The sequence below is a fragment of the Gossypium hirsutum genome, chromosome A01 (genome assembly GCF_007990345.1).
Source record: "Gossypium hirsutum isolate 1008001.06 chromosome A01, Gossypium_hirsutum_v2.1, whole genome shotgun sequence".
In the NCBI taxonomy this organism is placed as follows: Eukaryota; Viridiplantae; Streptophyta; class Magnoliopsida; order Malvales; family Malvaceae; genus Gossypium; species Gossypium hirsutum.
Window position 1 is genome coordinate 40,361,786 of NC_053424.1, and position 22,879 is coordinate 40,384,664.

At 38.2% G+C, this 22,879-nt stretch overlaps 1 protein-coding gene and 1 non-coding gene across 2 annotated transcripts; both read right to left on the bottom strand.

Moving 5' to 3' along the window:
- Positions 1-721: 721 nt before the first annotated feature.
- LOC107963162 (uncharacterized) lies at positions 722-3,392 on the bottom strand. The gene is made up of 8 exons (XM_016899740.1): positions 3,144-3,392; positions 2,991-3,036; positions 2,724-2,878; positions 1,905-2,102; positions 1,662-1,820; positions 1,400-1,568; positions 1,119-1,212; positions 722-1,055 (listed from the first exon to the last, which is right to left on the bottom strand). The coding sequence occupies exons 1-8, from the start codon at positions 3,390-3,392 to the stop codon at positions 722-724; spliced, it is 1,404 nt and encodes a 467-aa protein (XP_016755229.1).
- Positions 3,393-21,029: 17,637 nt separating this feature from the next.
- Positions 21,030-21,135, bottom strand: LOC121207538 (small nucleolar RNA R71). Its single transcript, XR_005902612.1, has one exon. It is a non-coding gene; the product is annotated as a small nucleolar RNA R71 (small nucleolar RNA).
- Between the last annotated feature and the right edge of the window lie 1,744 nt (positions 21,136-22,879).

The window sequence follows — 22,879 nt, forward strand, 5'->3', positions numbered from 1 at the left end:
TCTAAGTAAAGCTTACCAACCTTACAATCAGGTCACAGTTGACTTGGATGACCTATGCAACCTTGCAGAACATTTCAAACAAATCGAGCTTCCATGCTCGTGTGCCCTACCCGTGTGGGACCACACGCCCTTGTGGCTCACACAGCCTAGATTGGCCTTTCCCGTGTGGATCACACGGTCTGGCCCAAGATCCCACAAACCTGTGTGGTTCACCCAAGTGGCTCACATGCTCGTGTGGCCCACATGGCCCAATCGGTCAAGCCCATGCCTCGCACACGGCTTTGCCAGCCTCACACACCAATATCCGTCATGCTCGTGTGGCGCACGCACGACCTACTTTGTCAACCACACGGCTGTGTCTCGCCACACGACCTCCACACGGGCAATCCACACGCCCATGTGGCGTCGACAGTAGCATTTTTTACTTTCACCGAAACAAGGTTTCAGATCTATTGGAGTACACACCTGGTTTTGATTGAAGCCTAACGCAATCCCGAACACTCCAGAACCTACTATTGTTAGTCGTAAGCCAAATCTTCAGTCTCTTGATTTGAATAGTTCAGAATAGACAAATCCCAAAACGAGAGATCTACTTACTCTCAACGAATAATGGCGATTACTCGCTGTTCAGAACCCCGATTAGTGATCCACAGAACCTTGATTGCCCTTTAAACAACAAATTAAATCCCTCTTAAACGATCTCCAACATAAACCACACAATTTAACAAAACCATGGCTTCCAAGTAGCCTCCTCAGTGAGATGATTCCGCCATAACACCTTCACTAAAGGAATGGACTTCCTACACAGAACCTTAACATCACGGTCTACAATCTGAACTAGCTCCTCTTCAAACGTCAAATTTGGTCTAACCTCAATCTCCTCTACAGGCACAATGTGCGTGGGATTAGAGCGGTAACATCTTAACATCAAGACATGAAATATATCATGTATGCGATCTAACTCCGGTGACAGCTCTAACTGGTACGCGATTGGTCCAACTCGCTTTAGAATCTGGTACGAACCAATAAACCGAGGACTCAGCTTACCCTTGCGTCTGAACCTCAAAACTTTCTTCCATGGCAAAACTTTAAGAAAGACCTAGTCCCCCAAAGAATACTTAATGTCCTTCCTCTTCAAATCAGCATAAGACTTCTGTTTATCAGAAGCCACTTTCAGACGCTCTTGAATCAATCGAACCTTATCCTCAGTCTCTGAAATCAACTTTGGACTCAGAACAGGTCACTCACCCAACTCAGTCTTTGAAATCAACTCCATCATTATTCAACCCAAAATCTGTAGTAGTCCCAGGGAAATCGCATCTTGAGAGTCTTATCTTCTAATTGCTTAGCTCTAATCTGCTCAATCCATGTCGGCTTCACTTGTAGCTTTTCAGAAGACTTCCATCGTCATAAAGACTCAGTCGAGCAAACAACGCTTTCAAATCAGCCATAGCCCTACGGCTTAATGCATCGGCCACCACATTGGCCTTTCTAGGGTGATACTCTATATTGTAGTTGTAATCCTTAAACAGCTCAACCCATCGCCGCTGCCTAAGATTCAACTCCTTCTGAGTGAGGAGATACTTGAGGCCCTTGTGATCAGTGTAGATGGTACACTTCTCACTGTACAGATAGTGCCTCCAAATCTTTAATGCAAAGACAATTGCAGCGAACTCCAAATCATGCGTCGGATAATTAGCCTCTTGATTCTTAAGCTGTCGAGATGCATAGGCAACTACCTTACCGTCTTGCATCAAGACGCAACCGAAACCCACATGTGACGCATCACTGTAAACCACGAAGTCCCTACCAGGCTCAGGCTATATCAGAACTAAAGCTTGAGTCAAAACTATCTTGAGCTTCTCAAAGCTCTCTTGCTGTGTGTCAGTCTAAACAAAAGGAACTCCTTTATGCAGTAACTTAGTCAACGGCGCTGCAATCAACAAGAACCCTTCTACGAAGCATCTATAATATCCTGCCAGTCCAAGAAAGCTGCAGATCTCTGACACATTCTTCAGCTTTTTCCAATCCAACACAGCCTCAATCTTACGAGGATCAACATGAATTCCCCTAGTAGACACCATATGCCCCAAAAAGGTTACCTCCTTAAGCCAAAATTCACATTTAGAGAACCTCGCGTAAAGCTATTTCTCACGAAGGATCTACAGAACAACCCTGAGATGCTCATCGTGCTCGTCCTCAGACTTAGAGTATATCAAGATGCCATCAATGAACACCACCACAAACTGGTCTAAGTATGGTGAGACGCACGGTTCATCAAGTCCATGAACGCCGCTGGTGCATCTGTCAACCCAAATGGCATAACTAGGAACTCGTAATGCCCATAACGAGTCCTAAATGTCGTCTTATGCACATCAACCTCCTTGACCCTTAACTAATGATAACCTGATCGTAGATCAATCTTTGAAAACACTGACGCCCCTCTAAACTGGTTCAACAAGTCGTCAATTCTCGAAAGTGGGTATTTATTCTTGATCGTCAGCCTATTCAACTGACGGTAGTCGATACACATCCTTATCGTACTGTCCTTTTTCTTTACAAACAGAACCGGTGATCCCTATGGAGACACACTAGGACAAATAAACCCACGATCGAACAGCTTATAAATTTGAGCCTTAAGTTCTACCAGCATTTTGGCGCCATTCGATAGAGGGCAATAGATACTAGAGTTGTACCAAGAATCAACTCAATACCAAATTTACCTCGTGACTTGGAGGCAATCCTGGTAACTCCTCTGGAAAAACATCTGGAAAGTCCCTCACAGTACAGATGTCATTAATCGAAGAGTCTATAGAATCAAAAACACTGATGTAGGCCAAAAATGCCTCACATCCTTTCCTCACTAGCTTCTCTGCCACTAATGCAGATATCACATTAGACAAATAATTCTGTCATTCCCCAATCACGACTATCTTGCTATCCTCCTCGGTCCTTAAAACAACACTCTTTTTAGCACAATCCAGACTTACACGATGCTTCATTAACCAGTCCATGCCCAAAATTAACTCGAACTCCCTAAACGAAAGTTCCATTAGATCAGCCAAAAATATCATCCATTTGACTTCCAACGGAACGTCTCTAAATAATTTATTAACCTTAATGGACTGCCCCAACAGACTCACCATCAAAATCTCACTAGAAATGCTCTCATGCGAGATTTCCAAAGTCTCAAACACAGAACATGCAACATAGGAATGTGTAGAGCCTATGTCTATCAGTGTAATATAAGGTACATCAAGAATTAAAAACGTACCAGTGATGACATCCGGAGCATCTCTATCCTCACAACATCGTGTAGTATAGACAAGTGCAGGCTGCCTCGCCTCAGTCGGCCCATCACCTCTGCCTGGTGCTCTCTGGCGTCGACCCATACTATTACCACCCCTGGCCTGTCCTCAACCCCTAGGTGGCTACTAAATAATCCTCGGCAGCAATGCAGTCTCAGTAGCCGGAGCTTGCATCTAATTAGTCCTTAATGGACAATCTTTAACACAATGCTCAGTAGACCTAATCTAAGACAGGCTCCAGTAGACCTCCAACAGTCTCCCGGATGCCGTCTATTACAGAGCTGATAAATTGCTACCTTAGCAGGTGTAACAGTAGGCCCAACTCTCACAGCCCCATCTGATTTGGCCTTTTTCCTAGGCCTCACCCCAGCATTCGAAGGCTCTACATCCCTATTAGCCTTGCCTCGACCACAGTTCTGGCGCTCAGCGAGCTTAACCTCTTCGGCTAACTTGGCCTTCTCGACCAAGGTAAAGAAATCCCGCTCCCTCTGTGGAGCTTTCAGAACCCGCAGACTATCACGGAGACCATCATCAAATCGGACACAGTGCTCATACTCGGTCACCACCATGCCCCTCGCATAACGGCTCAATCTAATGAACTCAGCCTCGTACTCAGCCACTAAATAATCACCCTGATTGAGATTTAGGAACTCAGCCTCGTACTGTAGCTGGCTCCCACATACTTACTCTGATAAGTGGTCTTAAACAGATCCCAAGTCAGTCGATTGGGCTGAGAGCCCTCCTTAATGGTCAGCCACCACTGCTACACCTCATATCGTAGCAATTACATAGCCCTCTTGAGCTTCTGCTCATTAGAAAAGTCTAGACCAACCATGATACACTCCGTGGCCTCCATCTAGTACTCGGCCACACTCGGAGCAACTCTAGTGATGCCCTTGAATATCTCAGCCCCATTCAACCGGAGTCATTCTATAACCGACCCACGGCCTCCAGATCCAGTATTAGCCCTAGAAACCCTCTCCAAAATTCACAGCATGGCCTAGGACAGTGCGTCGTCCCCAACTGCACGGTCTTGAGACTCAGCACCAGCCTCAGTAACAGGTGACACTAGTGTCTCGCTAGTGTCTAGATTAGGGATCGTATCAGATGCGAAGGACTCAGCTTGAATCCCTCTACGGCCTCTACCTCGGCCTCTAGTACCCCGTCCAAGAGTACCACGTGTGCTCATCGTAACTATCAAATTAATTTGTATTTAGAATTTTTATGCACATCAGTTTACAGTTTCGATAGTATTAGCGGATTTTTTTAATATAATAATAGAGTTTCAGAGTCTGTTATCGTGAGAAGCAGTCTCACTACAGTTTCAGTCCACACTACCTATAGTGTTTCAGTAAAGTGCTACCTACAGTAGTATCATAACACACACAGAGTATTTCAGACAGATTCAAACAACATTTCAAGATGAACATGCTGTCAGATAGTACATATCAGAATTTCAGAGAACTTACAGGATCAATGCTGAAGGCTCGGTGTACCCAAAATTGTTATCAAAGTTATTTCAAATCATTTTACAAAAACCAATTTTTTTTAAAACCCAATACACAGTCGAGTTTTGCAACCTAGCTCTGATACCACTAAATGTTACATCCCAAACCTGGCCTAGACGTTATTGCTGGATCTGGCGAAGTCACATGTAAATGTATTTAAAACTGTTTTTACCCAAAAAACCATTCCAGTTTCCACCTTTTACTTACCTTAGAAAACATATATTGATTAATTATCTTAAAAACATTTCTTAGTTCGCAGAAGCTGGAGAACAAATAAAGTTGCAGTTCCAAAATCCATAAATAGTATTTCAAATTTTCAAACTTAAACCAAACACTCTGAAACCAAAAATTACATAATTACTCCCAACTATAGCAATTAAAATAATAAAAACATTAAAAACCTTTAAAACCAAAGTGTATGTAGCAGTGGTCACCGTTGAGCTCTTCCGCTGCACCGATCCACCTACTACTGAGGATTTCCTGACAGACAAACAAAATAATGGGTGACTTTTCACAAACTCACTGTGTACATCCCCACAGTAAAGCATGCACGTAAACGGATAGCAGTCAAACAATCATAATCGAGTTGAGCACTTAACAAGAACAGTGTAGGCCTTATCCCACTCAGAACAGTATCAGATACATTTGGGCCTTAGCCCATACAGACATACAAGCATCTCAGTCAGAACAGTAATGCTGACCAACCCTGCACACCATCTCTGTCCAACTCAACACACCATGTGGGGATAAAATCGACCCACCTAGCCCTACACACCAAGTATGGGGATAAAATCAACCTATCCAACCCTACACAGCAAATGGTACTTTATACGACACGTATTAGATATATGCAGTATAGCTGCTAGATGACAGGCTAATAGCCTTTCAGTCATCCTTCTCTTCAACAACATGCCTAACCCAATACAATGTAACATAAATAATAAGGCATGCTCATGTGCAGATATCAAATCATAACATCATCATCAAATCAGAACAAATATAGATGCTTTAATTATCATGCTTTTACATCCATCTTAGTGTCAAGTCAGTGTATAGGGGTTTAAGTAAGGCTTACCAACCCTACAATCAGGTCACAGTCGACTTGGGCGACCTGTGCAACCTTGTAGAACATTTCAAACAAATTGGGCTCACACGCCCGTATGCCCTGTTCGTGTGGGCCCACACGTCCGTGTGGCTCACATAGCCCAGATTAACCTTGCCCGTATAGATCACACAGCCTGACCTAAGATCCCACACATCTATGTGGTTCACCTGTGTGGCCCACACAGCCCAATTAGTCAAGCCTGTGCCTCACACATGGCCTTGCCAGCCTCACATGTCTGTGTCTGTCGTGCCCGTATGGTGCGCACACGGCCTACTTCATCGACCACATGGCTGTGTCTCGCCACACGGCGGGCGTGGCGTTGACATTAACGTTTTCAGCTTTCGTTGAAACACGGTTTCAGATCAATTGGAGTACACACCTGGTTTCGATTGAAGCCTAACGCAATTCCAAACACTCTAGAACCTATTATTGTTAATCGTAAGCCAAATTTTCAGTTTCTTGATTCGAATAGTTCAGAATAGATAAATCCTGAAACTTGATATCTACTTACCTTCAACGAATAATGGCGATTACTCGCTGTTTAGAACCCCGATTAGTGATCCACAGAACCTTGATTGCCCTCTAAACAGCAAATAAAATCCCTCTTAAATGATCTCCAGCAGAAACCATACAATTTAACAAAACCATACTTACCGAGTCGACAGAACCACTAGAAGCACACCAAAACTAATCGAAAGAAGGAAAAATAGAGGAGAGGGATAAAAGAAATAAAATTTTGGTAGCAAGGTGTTTGGGAAAAGAAGAGAACAATAGAGAGAGCAAAAAGAAAAAGGAAAACAGGTTAGGCAAACACCTGATAAACCCTACCTCCTCCTTTAGTGTTTTAGTCCAACTCAAATGTCCGCACGGCTTATCAGCAAAATAATGCCACACTCACGACTCGAACTCGGGATCTTAGGCATAACCCCTTGCCATTTAACCACTAGACCAGCAGGCCCATTCTATTAAATTCCTACCAATAAATTCTTATAAGCCTATCAACTAAAAGCCAGGCTTAATTCAAATAAAAACCAAAACTTAGCCCAAGTTAAGGCTCAAGCTTGGGACCTTCCAAACACACCCAAGAGCACATAACCTCTTAAACCACATATATTTGATGCCAAAATGATTCAAAACAAAAGTCCAGATATTTCCAAGCTCAACAATCCCAAAAGTCAAAATTACAAGAATTTGGGACGTTACAGATTTCCCCTCTTGGAAAATAGCCCTTCAACCACCATTGGAAGCAGCATTCAAGTGCTCATAGAAGCCTTGGTTCAACAAGAACAAGTGGAAAAGGAGGAGCGGAGCAAACTAGTTAAGCTTCAAAGAAACACCGAATTTGATTCTAGTTTCCTATCCTTTAATTTTTATTGTTGTTGTTATAAACATATCTATGAATACTTGTTATATTGATATGTTTAATTTAATTAATATGACTTAAATATAATTCGTGTTAGGTTGATTGCATTTCATCCACTTAAGTTATTAAAATGATGTTTGTGTTGTTATAGCCCTTGGTAAGTTGTTTGATTAAGTAAAATCATGATTAAGTTATTCGTGCATTACAATTCTATGGTAACTAATGAATTAATTATTTAATCGTGTTGAAATTGTAATTAATTAACATAGTACTTAATTAGTGCATGTAACACCCCCCACCCATATTCAACGCTAGAATAAGGTTACAGAGCATTACCTAACTTATAGAACAATTAAACAACCATTTAGCAAACATTTTCTCAGTTCAACCATTCATCATCCAATCTCAAACAATTTGTCCCTAATACAAGCCTACGAGGCCCTAAACATGCTTTGGGACTAGTTCGGGACTAAACCGTTAACTTATGAAACTTTACGAAACTTAGAAAAGTTTTCCTCAAAACAGGGGACACACAGCCGTGTGGCCAGGCCGTGTGTCTCACACGGCTAAAGACAGGCTCGTGTCACAGGCCGTGTGGACATTCGAAATGGGAGCACATGGCCGTGTCCCAGCCCGTGTCCAACCCTGTGTAACTCTCTAACTTGGGTCACACGGCCAATACACACGCCTGTATGGCTAGCCGTGTGTCCTAAAAATGGCCACAAACGCTCGTGTGCCAGCCGTGTTCTAGGCCATGCCAAACCTGTAGGGTATACTGAATTATGCCACATAAACAAGTCACACGCTTGTGTGCAAGGCCATGTGGAGCATACTAACTTGATTTCAATTTCAACACCAAGGGACACACGGCGGTGTACTTGATAGTGTGTCACACCGTGTCTCTGCCCATGTGGACAAAATAGGCTATTTACCATACCAACTCAACCAAAATGGCACCAAATCATAGCATAATTGAACATCTCATTTAGCCATAATCAAGGCTACGTCATACCATTTCCAATACTAACAACCAACATGCTTATAACCTCAAGTCTTAATCAAAACATACCAAAACACATTTACAAATCAACTAACTAAACTTTTACCAAACATACATCATTTTTCACCAGTTCACAAGCATAATTCATATCTAATGTCAACCATTTAACATATACTATATCAATATCCACAAGCCTCATAATATAATCTATACACATATCTATTCATGAGCTCACATTAACAATCATATATACATATATATGCACATAACCAAAATCCACCAAATTAAGCTAAATCTTATGGCTATATTTACAAACCAAACATAAAAATTTACAATGCCAATTCATATGGCCAAATTCATTAACCAAACATAACCAAAATGACTTAAAATCCCTATACATGCCATATACTTAAAATACCAAATTTATAGGTACCAAAAGATAGGTGGATAGTGTGAAGCGATCTCCGATGATCCCCGAATCCGAGCTAGCTCTGTATTCACTATAAAACATAGAAAAATAAACAAAGTAAGCTATAAAGTTTAGTAAGTTCATATGATATAAACATAATGCAATCACATAAACATAAATCAATGATTTGAATACACCAATATGTAGCTTGCCTTAACTATCAAACCTTTCAAATGCTCATTCACAAAATTATATACTTCTATTTTCATTTCTTCGATTCAACACTAAAATAGTTTATACACATACCTGTACCATCTCATACCAACCTCACATACATTCTCGTCTTTCATTTACCCGTTGAACCATTTTGAATAGAAGTCGGATACTTACGGGTCTCACACGATAAGTACCTATACCATGGCCCGAAGCCAAATCAAGGTAACTTATCTGAAATTCTAATATCATGACCTGAAGCCAAATCAGTTTATCTCACACTCGAAGTGTTATATCATGGCCTGAAGCCAACTCAAAATATCCCTAATGACATGTCACTAGCATCCTAAACTATTCCTAAGGTTCAACTGGAATTCCAACTGTCGAATCATCATCAAATCATTCCCAAACTTGTTCGAAGTCACAAAAACACAATTTATGCTATATCAAAGCATATAGAATACATTTGAAATGAAATTATAACATAGGAACTTACCTCGATTCAAAAATGATGAAATTGTCAATTAATTGAATAATTTATCTTTTCCCCGATCCAAGTCCGTATTTCTTCTTTCTTGATCTAAATATATTTAAAATTAACTTATTTAATCATCTATTCATTCAATTTGGTCCAAAACACACTTTAAAACACATTTACACTTTTGCCCCACATATTTCACATTTTTCACAATTTAGTCCTTATTTCATAAAATCACAAATTAATGAAATTCACAATAGACCCATGCTAGATAAATTACTATTATGCCCCTAGTAGCCCATATTTATAATTTATTACACATTTTAACCACTAGCTTTACACATTTCTCAATTTAATCCCTATTTTGCATTTTCACTAAAAATCACTTTACAAAACTTGCGTAATTCATAATAAATATTCATAATCTATCATCAAACATCAAAAATAATACGTATTCATCCATGGAAACTTTTAGAATCTTTAATAGTTTTGTAAAATAGTCCCTGGGCTAGCTAGTACTAGATGCAACGATCGTAAAAACATAGAAATCATTAAAAACCGAGCAAAAACGGACTTACAATTGAGTATCAAAGTGATCAAAACTTTCAAGCCCTAAAATGGATTTTCTTCATGCTTCATTCGGCTATGGTAAAGATGACAGCCTTTAATTATTTGTTTGTTTTATTTATTTTATGTTATTTACCAAATTACAATTATACCCTAAATGAAAAACCATTTAAAACATCCATTTAATGTCCAAATATGTCCACTCATATGTAAAATGATCAAATTACAACATAAGGACTCTAAATTAAGATTCCATAGCTACTGAATACCTTTAGCTAATGGAACTCCACTTTTACACTTTACGCGATTCAGTCTTTTTTAACAAATTGACCAATCAAATGATAAAATTTCTTAACAAAACTTTCACACAATCACATTATCATGTTGTAGACATTAAAATAATAATAAAATAAATATTTTTTACCTCAAATTTGTGCTTTCGAAACCACAATTCTGATTTGACTAAAAACGAGTTATTTGAGTGCATGTTTAATCTTCTAAGATAGCTGAGGGTTAAATTAGCAATGGTATTAGACGGTACATTAGCCTTGCATAACTTGAAATATTATTGTGATTAAACTATTTCAAGGTAGGAACACATTGTTACCTCACTTAATCTTTTAATTGCTTATTAAGATTAATTAATTGTTTGAATTGGAATTGGAAAATGTTCAAGAGATTAGTTAATTTAATAGGTACGTAAGAGCAGTAGTTAGCAAATTACCGAGTTGCCATGAATTTATTTGTAACAACATGAACATGAGTTTAGTAATTTTAAATTGAGAAATGTAATTAATCTAACACAATTATGTCATCTTGATTAAAATCATCTTTTGAAAACGTGGATTGGAACTTTCTTTTTACTTAGTTAAATTTTAGTTTTTAATCACTTTCTCAAAATCAAAATATTTTTCTTCACCAAAGTGTTTTAATTGCATTCATAAATAAATTCTTTTCACAGTCCCTATGGATACGATAACTTGACATTTACTTGTCAGTTTATTACTTGTTGCGATTGTGTACACTTGCACATTTTCGTAATTCCAACATCACCATTATATTCTGACCCCAATCATTTAACCTTTATATAAAAACATATTTTTTTAAAGATGGAGGGTAGTGGATAGGCGACAGCAGTATACTACTCATATACATGTCAAAACCGAGTTAAAATACAAGAACAAGGGGGTGAAGGGTGTCTAACAAGCGATATCTAGGTGAAGGCTTGCTAACAGGCGGCACCAGTGGAGGGTTTGTCATAGGCGGCACCCAATCCTATTTAACCAATGTTTTTAAACGGTTTGGAAGATAATAAGAGAAGAGGAAAAAAATTTCTCTAGAAGAAGAGAAGATATAGAAGAATTTGAATGGTTAGTAGATATTAAATTTATTATTTTTGACAATATTTTTTTTGAAATTGCATATTGAGAAATTTAATTATTTTTATAGATTTAGTAAAGATAGAGAATCAATTTTTCGCATGTGTTTATTTCGATGAAGCAATTTTTACAACAACAGTTGGATGTATATTTGAATGTCGCCAACAAATAGCAATGAGATTTAATAGAAATGTATTGGTTGATGATATGAAGGAAATGATCAGTATAAAAATTGTTAGACCTTGTGGAAGGAAGATCTCGAAACTATTCTAAAAATTTCCAGTTTCGACAGATCCCATCAAATTTACCAAGATTGAACTTATAGACGATAAAAACATGGAGACAATGGTTGTTATTTATTGTCAGGATTAGAGTCACCAAACTAATTCGATTTAGTTATTTGCTAAGTTAGTTGATGTGGAGTCAGCTAAAGATTTCACTCCATTAAGTGAAGAACATGAAGTTCAAGATCTGTGTACGGTGGTTTCGAGAGTGTTCGTTGATAGGTGATTGACTATATACGGGATCGACATCAATCTTAATGCTCCACTTGCTTCTGAGAACCTTAACCCGAATCCCCGTTTACAAATACATCTGGTGGTGATTAAGACCGATGCAGATGGTGATGATGGATATGATAATAATGATCCTTTCAATCATGAGGTTAAAGATTATAGTGATCGCGATCTAGACGAGGTCCCAGATGATATTGATGATGAAAGCATGAATAATGATGGAAATTTTAATGCGTCTTTAGTCGAGAACCTGAGTCAAGGCATTATGATACACAATAATCCTGGAGGACATATGTCGGTCATAGATTCCAATGCGGCACATACATCTGAGTTCTTGAAGTACCTCGATATACTACCTATTCAACGATTGGTCACAGATTCTAAACGTGAGGAGTTGTTTATGGGCCAAAAATTTGTAACTAAGGAAGATTGCATATTTGCAATTAAGTGGTATAGCATGAATGTGTCAGTTGACTACAAAGTTGTCGTGTCTAAACTAACATTGTATATTGGAGAGTGTTGGATGTTGGTAGAAGCTTGCAATTGGCGAGTACGAGCCGTATTTATCTAGAAGTCACAAATGTGGGAGATTCAAAATTTTGTTGGGCCTCGCAGATGCACTTCAACACGTATGACGCAAGATCATCGCAAACTTGAATCCAAAACTATCTTCAACTGCATCATGCCAATGGTGAAAGACATGCCGACCATTCTTGTTTCGGTACTAATTGTTGAAATGCAAGAACGATTCCAAAACCTAGTGTCATACCGAAAAGCGTGGATAGCTAAATAGATGGCAATTGAGCAGTTCTACGGAGATTAGGATGGGTCGTACTATGAGCTACAATGGTGGATAGCCACTATGCTGGAGTACGTGCCATGATGTAATAGCTCATTTTTTAGTGGTATCAAAAATAATGGTTTTGGGACCACAAATTTGATGAGTAAGCTCGTATAATTAGTATTTAAATTATACGAGTCAATAATAATTTTTATATTGAATTTGATTTGATGCTTTTAAGTAATTGAATTAAAAGTTAGTATAAGTGGTTTGGTTCAAAAGTCAAGTGGTTATTGAAAATTAGGTATTAAGACCTCGTTTCCATAATTTAAAGCCGTAAATATTTTTGTAAAATATTTGCAGAATCGTATTATAGGTGAATTGAAGTTTGGTTCGGTAATTTTGACGATTGATTTCTTAATTAAGGTAAAAGGATTATATTGTAAAAGAGGTAAAAGTTAATTGATATAGATTTAAAATAATAAAGGGACCAATATGGTAATTAAACCATGGTCAAAAAGTCGAAGCGATGGTGGCATGATTAAATCTACTAACTTTTTGGCTATTTGCTCATTTTAGTCCTAATTAGTTTAGGATTAAATTGTAATTAAGTTTATTTAGTTGGAATTTAATTTAATTGAAGGACCAATTGTGTAATTAAACCTTCCTTAAATGGTAATTATACCATGTTTTTATATATTGGACATTTTTTGACATGTTTTAGTGATTTATAAGTTATAAATTCAATTGTGTAAATTAAAGAATAAGTTAAATTAAAAGATTTAAAGGATGATATTATCAATTTTCATTCTTCTTGTTTTTGGACAAGCCAAATGGCCATGGGAGACATGGATAAACCTACGACCAAGCTAGGGCACCTTGATTGGGTAGGTAATTCTTGTCTGTTTTTAGTAATTTTTATGTTTTTGAGCTCCAATTAGCTTAATCTAAATAACCCATGGATTAATTTGTAAAATTTTCAAATGTTGACGATTATGCCATTGATGAAATTGAGATGTTTATGGAGTTATATGAAAGATTATTGAGTTTTTTTGTTAGTCAGGACTATTTTGTAAAGTAGTTTTTGACGATTTTAACGTTTAATGACTAAATTGTTAAAGTGGTAAAATTACTTGTACTTGGTGTGCAAAAATTGCAAATAGGGGTTGTATGGAGACTTTTGAATAATTGGTCAAGGTGGGTTTTAAATAAAAATGGTTAATTTGCATGTTTGGGGCTTAAGGACTGAATTGAATAAAAGTGAAATGTTAAGGGCAATTTTGTAAAAATGTCAAAAGGGGCTTAATGGCATAAAATGAATTAATATTGCTGTTAAAATTTTTGAATTGAATGGAATTAATATTTTAGATCCTAAACAAGTGGAAAACCGAGGAAAAAAGAAAATTATCAAATAACTCATGTACTTTGTCGTTGTTGCAATTTAGTCTGGTAAGTTCGTACAGTTTAAATTTAGCACATTTTAAATGTATTATATGCCTTAATTGTATAATGTTTGGATTATATTGATGGGTGTTAATAAGAAATGAAAATAATGAATTGACACAACGTCGATCATTGATTGAGTTATTCTGGACCATTACTGCAAATCAGTCTTGTAAGTTCGTATTTCTAATTTTTATAATTAGTGTTTCTTTTCATACATTTTATGTATTTGATATGTGGAATTTATAAGCATACTTAATCAATTGAGGGTTGGTGATATGAACGATTAAGGTGATTCAGCCTTGGGCCGGGACGTGAAATGATTAAATGATTAAATATTCTGTTTTGATGGTATAGATCGTTCCTATGGATGAAAATCCTGCATAAGTTGCAAATTTTCGACAGCTTGTGTGAGTAGCATTGAGAACTAGTGAAATGACTGATAATCTATTCTGATGAATGAATTGTAGCGATGGTTGAGATCCTGCATACGTTGCACATCCTCGTCAGCTTATGTGAGCAGCATTGCGAAACGGTCAATGTTATGGAAACTAGCTCAAATGAGCGATACCCTGTATTTCTGAAATGATGAGTTAATGACATCTAAGAAAATTAATTTAATGAAACGTGTAGCTCTTACCTATGGTGGGTTCACACAAGAATTACCTTATTGGTTATTCAATTGTATTGTTAAGTTACATTGTGGTAAGCTCTATTGTTATTTTTACAAATTTACTAAGCTTCAAGTAAGCATATGTAACACCCATAACCCATAACCGTCGTCGGAATAGGTTAAGAGATACTACCAGACTTGTAATTCAATTTAGAACAATTATATCATAATTCAATTAATAACATTCATTCACAACCATTATGAACTTAAAACAAACATATTAAACTTTAATCATACATTCAGGACTAAATCATAACATATTACAAATTTCAGAAACTTAGAAAGTTTTTAAGTTTTTAACTATCACACGCCCGTGTGAATAGGTCGTGTGCTTCACACGACATTAGACACGACCGTGTGTCCAGGCCATGCAAAACAGGGCATACATACTGACTTGTCCACACGGCCACATGACACACTCGTGTGCCAGTCGTGTGAAAGTTAGGGAGGCTACTGACTTGGCCGCACGGCCAGTCATACGCCCGTGTATCTAACCCATCGAAACTGACTTGGCCACACGGCCTAGCACACGCCCATGTGTGATTGACCATGTAGCCTGCTCATGCTCATTTCGAAATGGCCTTCGAGCAACACGGTTGAGACACACGCCCATGTCCCTACCTGTGTGGGCAAAAATAGGCTATTTGCAAAGCCATATTGCCACACTAATGTCACAAGCATACATAACCTATAACGCCCCGAATTTGGGCCTAGAAGTATTGGGCCTTTAGTTTGGGCCCGTAAGGAGATTGTATATAAGCTTTAATTGTACAAGGAAATGACACAATTAAATGTCTGCTTTAGTGGTTAATGGCCATGAGAAGTATTGGAGAAATCTTGGGTTCAAACCTGGGCTTTAGCAAAAATTTTGGTAATAAGTGAATAAAACCCTGGGTGCTTGGATGAAGGCCTTTTAAATTATTGTGGTAAATAAATGACACAAGGAAGCTTGTGGTCTAGTGGTTGTGGCGTCATTAAGGTAGCAAGGGAGCTTGGGTTCAAGTCTTGGCTCTTGCAATTTATTTTGGTTTTTCTTTTAAAGGAACTCGAACTTTGGCCTATAGACCTTATATTTAATTGGTGATAAAATATGACAAGAAAGAGCCTGTAGTGGAGTGGCAATGTGGCATGTTGTGTAACTATGAGGTCTAAGGTTCAAGTCTTGGGATGCGCAATAGAGTATGTGGACTGGAACTTTGTGGTTGAGGTGGTCATAAGAAAATAAGAAATTTTCCTAATGGTTGAAAGTAATCCCACATCGGGAAGCTAACATGGGAATTGGTGAGATGCTGGCTTTAAATAAAGCGAACTAGATGAGTTGGTAAAAAGAAAAAGGTGATTAAGACCCATTGCAGGATATGCCAAGGTTGGTAATTGTAGACTTTAGCATGTTCTCATAAACAGGTGTGTAGCGGTTGGATTATTGGGGTGGGTTGCACAGCATTGCATGTATGATATTTTTGTGATATTATTGCGATGTGGGCTTCGGCCCAACTGAGGCTAAGATAGGCTAGGCCTAATTGATTCTGTTATGGGTTGTGACCCAAATGATATTGTAATGGGCTTTGGCCCACGTATGCTCTGAACTGGACTGTACTGTTATTGTAATGGGCTCTGGCCCAGACTGATTCTGAATTCTATCTGTTTACTGACTTTTACTCTAGTAAAGGGATTACACACTGAGATTTCGTAAACTCACCCCATTTATTAACTATGCAGGTAATCCCCAACTTTAGGTGGATCGGTGTCGCAGAGGGACTCATAGACGACCACTCAACTGCACATGTTTTTCTATTTCGTTTATTTAGTTAAGCACTTTGGTTTTTGATTTGGGTTGTATTAAGGCCTATTTATTTGCTTAACATTTTATTTGGGAAATTTATTTAGTATACTTAATATCTGTTAGAAGTAGGGCACGGTTTTCCAAAACAACAACTGGTTTTCAAAATATCTCGTTTCTGCAACTGGTTATAAGTAAGCTTTCGCAGCAAGTAAGGTTTTAAGGGAATTAACGTTTCACAAGTTTTACAATGTCCAGAGGTTTTGAGTAGTAAAAAGGGTTTTCAATGAGAACATGATTTTTGAAAAACACTTCAATGTGACACGTCAGATTCGGGCCTAACTTCTAGGCCGAGCTTGGAATGTTACATTTAGTGGTATCAGAGCCAAGTTACAAAACTCAACTGTGGAATGGGTTTTAAAATTGGATTTTCGAAAGAATTGTTTCAAAAAGGTTTGAAAGGATTTGAAGCATTTGAAATGTTTTTCTGAATATTTTCCTGAAAATGTGGTTACTGAGTCTCCGGCACTGAATCCATAAGTTTTCTGTTAGACTGTACTTAAAGTTAGATTTTGTCTTTATTCACTGTATGTTTAGGAAATCAGTTTTTTTTAGTTAGCAACAATACTGTGATGGATTTCAAAGGCAAGCAAGGTCGCGAGGAGTTGCCTGTCTCCCTGGAACATCATATAGTTCAGAAAACTGTGTCAAGGTAAGCCCGCTAACTTCGGGTAACAATAACCCAAAGCTTGGTACGGAGGCACTGATTTTGTTGGTAAGGGAAGGGCTGGAAGAAGTGTTCGAGGCAAGAGTTAAGGCGTATGGTGAAACATTTCAGGCTAGGCACTTGGAGTGCAGCAAGAAGAGGGATCATAGTTCCTTTTAAGTCAGGTGTGTTTTGTTTGGATGTGATGTTTGAATATAGAAATTGTAGGCATGTGTGGTAAATATCTGTTTGCTTCTGTGGTTAGATGTTTTGGTTGGGTGTGAGAGGTTTTGAGATTAACTTAAAAGTGTATTCATGTAGTTTGGAACTAGAGTGCGCAGCGGGAGCGTAGTGGTGTAGATTGAGCTAAGCGCTTTTTCAGATAGTTGGAAATTTTGAGGACGAAATTTCTTTAAGGGGGTAGAATTGTAACGCCCGAATTTGGGCCTAGAAATATTGGGCCTTTAGTTTGGGTCCGTAAGGAGGTTGTATATAAGCATTTAATTGTACAAGGAAATGACACAATTAAATGTCTGGTTTAGTGGTTAATGGCCCTAAGAAGTGTTGGAGAAATCTTGGGTTCAAACTTGGGCTTTAGCAAAAATTTTGGTAATAAGTGAATAAAACCCTAGGTGCTTGGATGAAGGCCTTTTAAATTTTTATGGTAAATAAATGACACAAGAAAGCTTGTGGTCCAGTGGTTGTGGCATCATTAAGGTTGCAAAGAAGCCTGGGTTCAAGTTTTAGCTCTTGCAATTTATTTTGGTTTTTCTTTTAAAGGAACCTGGACTTTGGCCTATAGACCTTATATTTAATTGAGGATAAAATATGACCAGACAGCGCCTGTGGTGGAGTGGCAAGGTGGCGTGTTGTGTAACTGTGAGGTCTAAGGTTCAAGTCTTGGGATGCGCAATGGAGTATTTATTTTGTTGTTTGAGCTGTGAGGAGGTGGAGTTGGACTGGAACTCTATGGTTGAGGTGGTCATAAGAAAATAAGGAATTTTCCTAATGGTTGAAAGTAATCCCACATCGGGAAGCTAACATGGGAATTGGTGAGAAGCTGGCTTTAAATAGAGCGAACCAAATGAGTTGGTGAAAAAGAAAAAGGTGATTAAGACCCAATGCAGGATGTGCCAAGGTTGGTGATCGTGGAATTCGGCGCATTCTCATAAACAGGTGTGTATTCACGCCCTTCTTTGTTAGAAATCGGCAAAAGCTGAAAGCCGCCACGAGCGTTCTAGTGTGCTGGGGCTGTTCTGGGCCTCGATGGGTCGAATGGGCCCGTGGGCTCGCTTGTGTAAATTTAACTGTTAGGTGGGAAGTAGTTGGGCCTGATGGGCCATATGAATGTGATTGGGCCTAATAGGCCATGTGAACGAGATTGGGCCTAAAGGGGCCAAATGAATAAGTATGGATCTGTTAGTGTTTAGTAAAGGGGTTTTGGACCTAGTTTTTGGTAACTACTCAAGCAGACATAAAACTTAAATACTTAATTAATCGTGACCGTGGACGAGTCATAAGGTTAAGGTGTGGCAATGGGTATATGCATGTCTAGGATTGGATCTAGGGAGAGCTTGGTACTTAAGAGGTCTTAATGACTCACCTCCTCTTCTCTGGAATCCTACCTGGTGCATAGTATCTGTTCACTTTAGCCAATGAGGACTTGTTAACGGGCCAAGGTAAGTAATAAACCCATAATAAAGAAAAATTACTGAAATACCCTCGATTTGTAAAATTACCAAAATACCCTCGATTGTGAAATTATCGAAATACCCTCGATTTGTGATAAACCGTAAATTATACATATTTTTACCCCATATTTAATGCATTTTATGGATGATTTCCCTTTAGAATTGGTGAATTCGATGCTCCTAATGCTTTAATTTCATGTTTTATAGTTAGGAGAGCATAGGAGAGTGAAAGGAATGAGAAACGGGCCAAAAATGGAGAAAATGAGCCAAAGAACGAAATCAACACAGCCTGGACCTCCTCACACGGGCAGACCACACGGTCATGCCAATTTGATAGGCTCGAACACGGCCTGAAGTAATCGAACACAGGCGTGTGCCACGGGCATGTCCCTGCCAAGCCCAAGTTTAGTCCAATTCGGAAAAGGCTAATTTTGATGACTTTTAGGCATTCCAAAGCCTATAAATACACCCTAGAGAAGGAAGAAAATGACACGGAGAATAGGGAGTAAGGAATTACTCCAAATAAGCCGATTGATCCATCTCAGAAGCCGGATTCATCATCAAGACTGAAGATCTCTCCTCAATTTCCCTTCAGGAGTTTTGGGTTTTCTTTATGTTTTGTATTCTTTGTTCTTCTGAGATGTTTTCTTATTTAGTTATGAACTAAAGCCCCTAAATACCTAAAGAGAATGAAACCTAAGACGAATCTTGTTATTATTTTCTGAATCGTATGATAAATATTTAACTTGTTCTTAATTATGTGTTCTTAATTCTTGTTTTGATAACCCAGGATATTGATTCAAGACAAGCTCTTATTCAGAGGAGGAATAGACCCTGTCTAAGAGTACATTTGTCATAGTTAAGCGGAGTTGATTGTGTACCTAAACATAGGGTGACAAGATTTTTCCAGATTAGGGTGAAACCTAATAAAGGGATCCATAGATCGAGTTAATGCAACCCTAGAGTGTTAATTAGAGAAAAGTCTCGGTTATTCAATCTAGGGATTAGACGTTATTAGTCTTGAATAGGGATAATAACATAACTTAGGGATCTCTACGGAACAAGTTGAATGAATAAATCGTCCGATTTGGAGCCAAAATAACAAGTAAAGTCTAGGTGGATTTTTCCTTAGGTATTGTCTTAAGTCAATCGATTTTCCCCAAAAGCAATTCCCCAATTCTTTTCTTTGTGAGTTCTTAGTTTAGATAATTAGTTAATTAAAACAAAAAAATTTTATTCTTAGGCTAGATAATAAAAAGATAGTCATTACTAGTACGTTTAGTTTCTTTGGGTTCGACAATCCGGTCTTACTAAAACTATACTACTGTTCGATAAGTACACTTGCCTACATCGCAATAATAGTTAGTTCAAGAACGAGTAATTATAAATATTTAAAACCTATCACGAAATCAGGCGATCAAGTTTTTGGCGCCGTTGACGGGGAGCTAAGATATTAGGAACGCTCAATTTTTATTACTTTAGCCATTTATTTTTCTTGAAATTTAATTTAATTTTATTATTATTATTATTTATTAACTTACTTTTTCTTTCTCTTGGCAGGTTTTTATAGTTTATGACTAGAAGAAACCCGTCAGGACCATTACTGTTTGACGAAGAAATCGATCGTACAGATACACAGAGAACAAGCAAGAAGACGATACTCAACCCCCAATCGAAGAGATGGCTAAAAATCAAGACAATCAGCTACCTCCTGCAATTACGGCTAATCAAAATCCTGCTCCACACACTATGTATGATTATGCTAAACCTTCTTTAACAGGAACTGAATCTAGCATAGTTAGACCTGCTGTAGCTGCAAATACTTTTGAATTAAAACCTAAAACTATTGAGATGATACAGCAATTTGTTCAGTTTGATGGTTTGCAGGATGAACATCCCAACGCTCACTTAGCAAACTTTCTGAAATTTTGCAATACATTTAAAATCAATGGCGTTTCTGATGATGTCATTCGTCTTTGGTTATTCCCTTTTTCATTAAGGAACAAAGCTAAACAGTGGTTGAACTCGTTACCACGAGGGTCAATTACTACTTGGGAACAAATGATCGAAAAATTCTTACTAAAATATTTTCTGCCGGCTAAAATGGCTAAATTACATAATGATATCTCTTCTTTTGTGTAGATGGATTTAGAAGCCCTCTACGATGCATGGGAGAGATACAAGGACTTACTGAGAAGGTGCCCTCACCATGGATTACCGCTTTGGCTCCAAGTTCAAACATTCCACAATGGTCTAAATCCTTCGACTCGACAAATGGTTGACGCAGTTGCTGACGGAACCATCAATAATAAAACACCTAAAGATGCCTATGAGTTTATTGAGGAGATGTCACTGAATAACTATCTGTGGCAAGTCATGAGGACAAAGCCAACGAAAACAGCCGGTGTTTATAACGTCGATTCGGTCACCATGTTGTCAAATCAGGTAGAACTCTTAAATAAAAAGATTGATAGTTTTCTTAGTCTTCACAGGTTCACCCAGTAATGCAGTGCGAAGCAACTAGCGGTGGAACAAGCCATTCGGAATACCAACCTTATGGCCATAGCATGGATAACGAGCAACTAAACTACATGGGTAATAATCCTCGACCTCAAAACAATCCATTTAGTAACACTTACAATGTAGGTTGGAGGAACCATCCCAATTTTTCGTGGGGAGGCCAAGAAAATCAAAGACCACAACATCCTCCAGGTTTTCAGCAACCACCCTACCAACAGAAAAGAAGCTGAACCTTGAAGAGATGCTCTCAAAGTTTATATCAGTGTCAGAAACTCATTTCCAGAACACCGAGACCACACTTAAGAATCAACAAGCATTGATCTAAGGGCTCAAAACTCAGATAGGCCAGCTTTCCAAACTAATCTCTGAATGACCACAAGGTAGTTTGCCAAGTAATACTGAACCTAACCCAAGGGAATAGCTCAACGCGATTAATGTTCAAGATGAAGAAGGATTTGTGGAGCCTGAACCAGAACCGCAGCAAGAAACTGTGGTAAGCAAAGGTCAAGGTGAGGTAGATCAAAACACAAACAAATCAGTGAATGTTGAATATAAACCTCGTGTACCATACCCCAACGCAACAAGGAAAGACCGCTCAGATGAACAATATGGTAAATTCCTTAAACTCTTAAAAAATTACATATTAACTTACCGTTTATTGAAGCTCTATCGTAGATGCCAAACGCAATGAAATTTTTAAAAGAGCTTTTAGCAAATAAGCGAGAGTTGGACGAGCCATCGCATGTAGAGCTAAATGCAGTGTGCTCAGCTATTCTGAAAAATAAGCTACCGAACAAACTAAAAGATCCAAGGAGTTTTACGATTCCTTGCTTAATTGGTAGTTTAGATGTTAATAATGCATTAGCTGATTTAGGGGCTAGTATCAACGTCATGCCTTTTAAAATATTCAAGCAACTAGGTCTCGGGAAACCCAAACAAACTAGGATGAGAATTCAATTAGTAGATAAAACTATAAGATTTCCTAGGGGTATTATTGAAGATGTGCTAGTCAAAATCGATAAATTTATATTTCTCGTTGACTTCATTATTTTAGACATAGAAGAGGATAGCAATACTGCTTTAATCCTAGGAAGGCCTTTTTTAGCAACTGCTAAAACAATTATTGATGTTGGCACAGGTGAGCTCACGCTTCACATAGGAGATGAAACACTCACCCTTTAAGCTCGCAATTCTGACAACACATCGGAAATTGAAAGTGATCGTCTAAACCATTCTATTAAAACTAACCACATGATACAACCCACTTTGCAGGAGATAAGTCTGAAGGAAGTACATGAGCCACTCTCAAACAACAGTAGAGGTTCTATTCATGAAGAACGAAAGTTGCAAATAGAGGAGCTAGATAAATGGCGAATACATAAACCGAGAACACACGATAAACCGAAACTATGCCAGAACGAGCCCGATACCTCTCCAAAT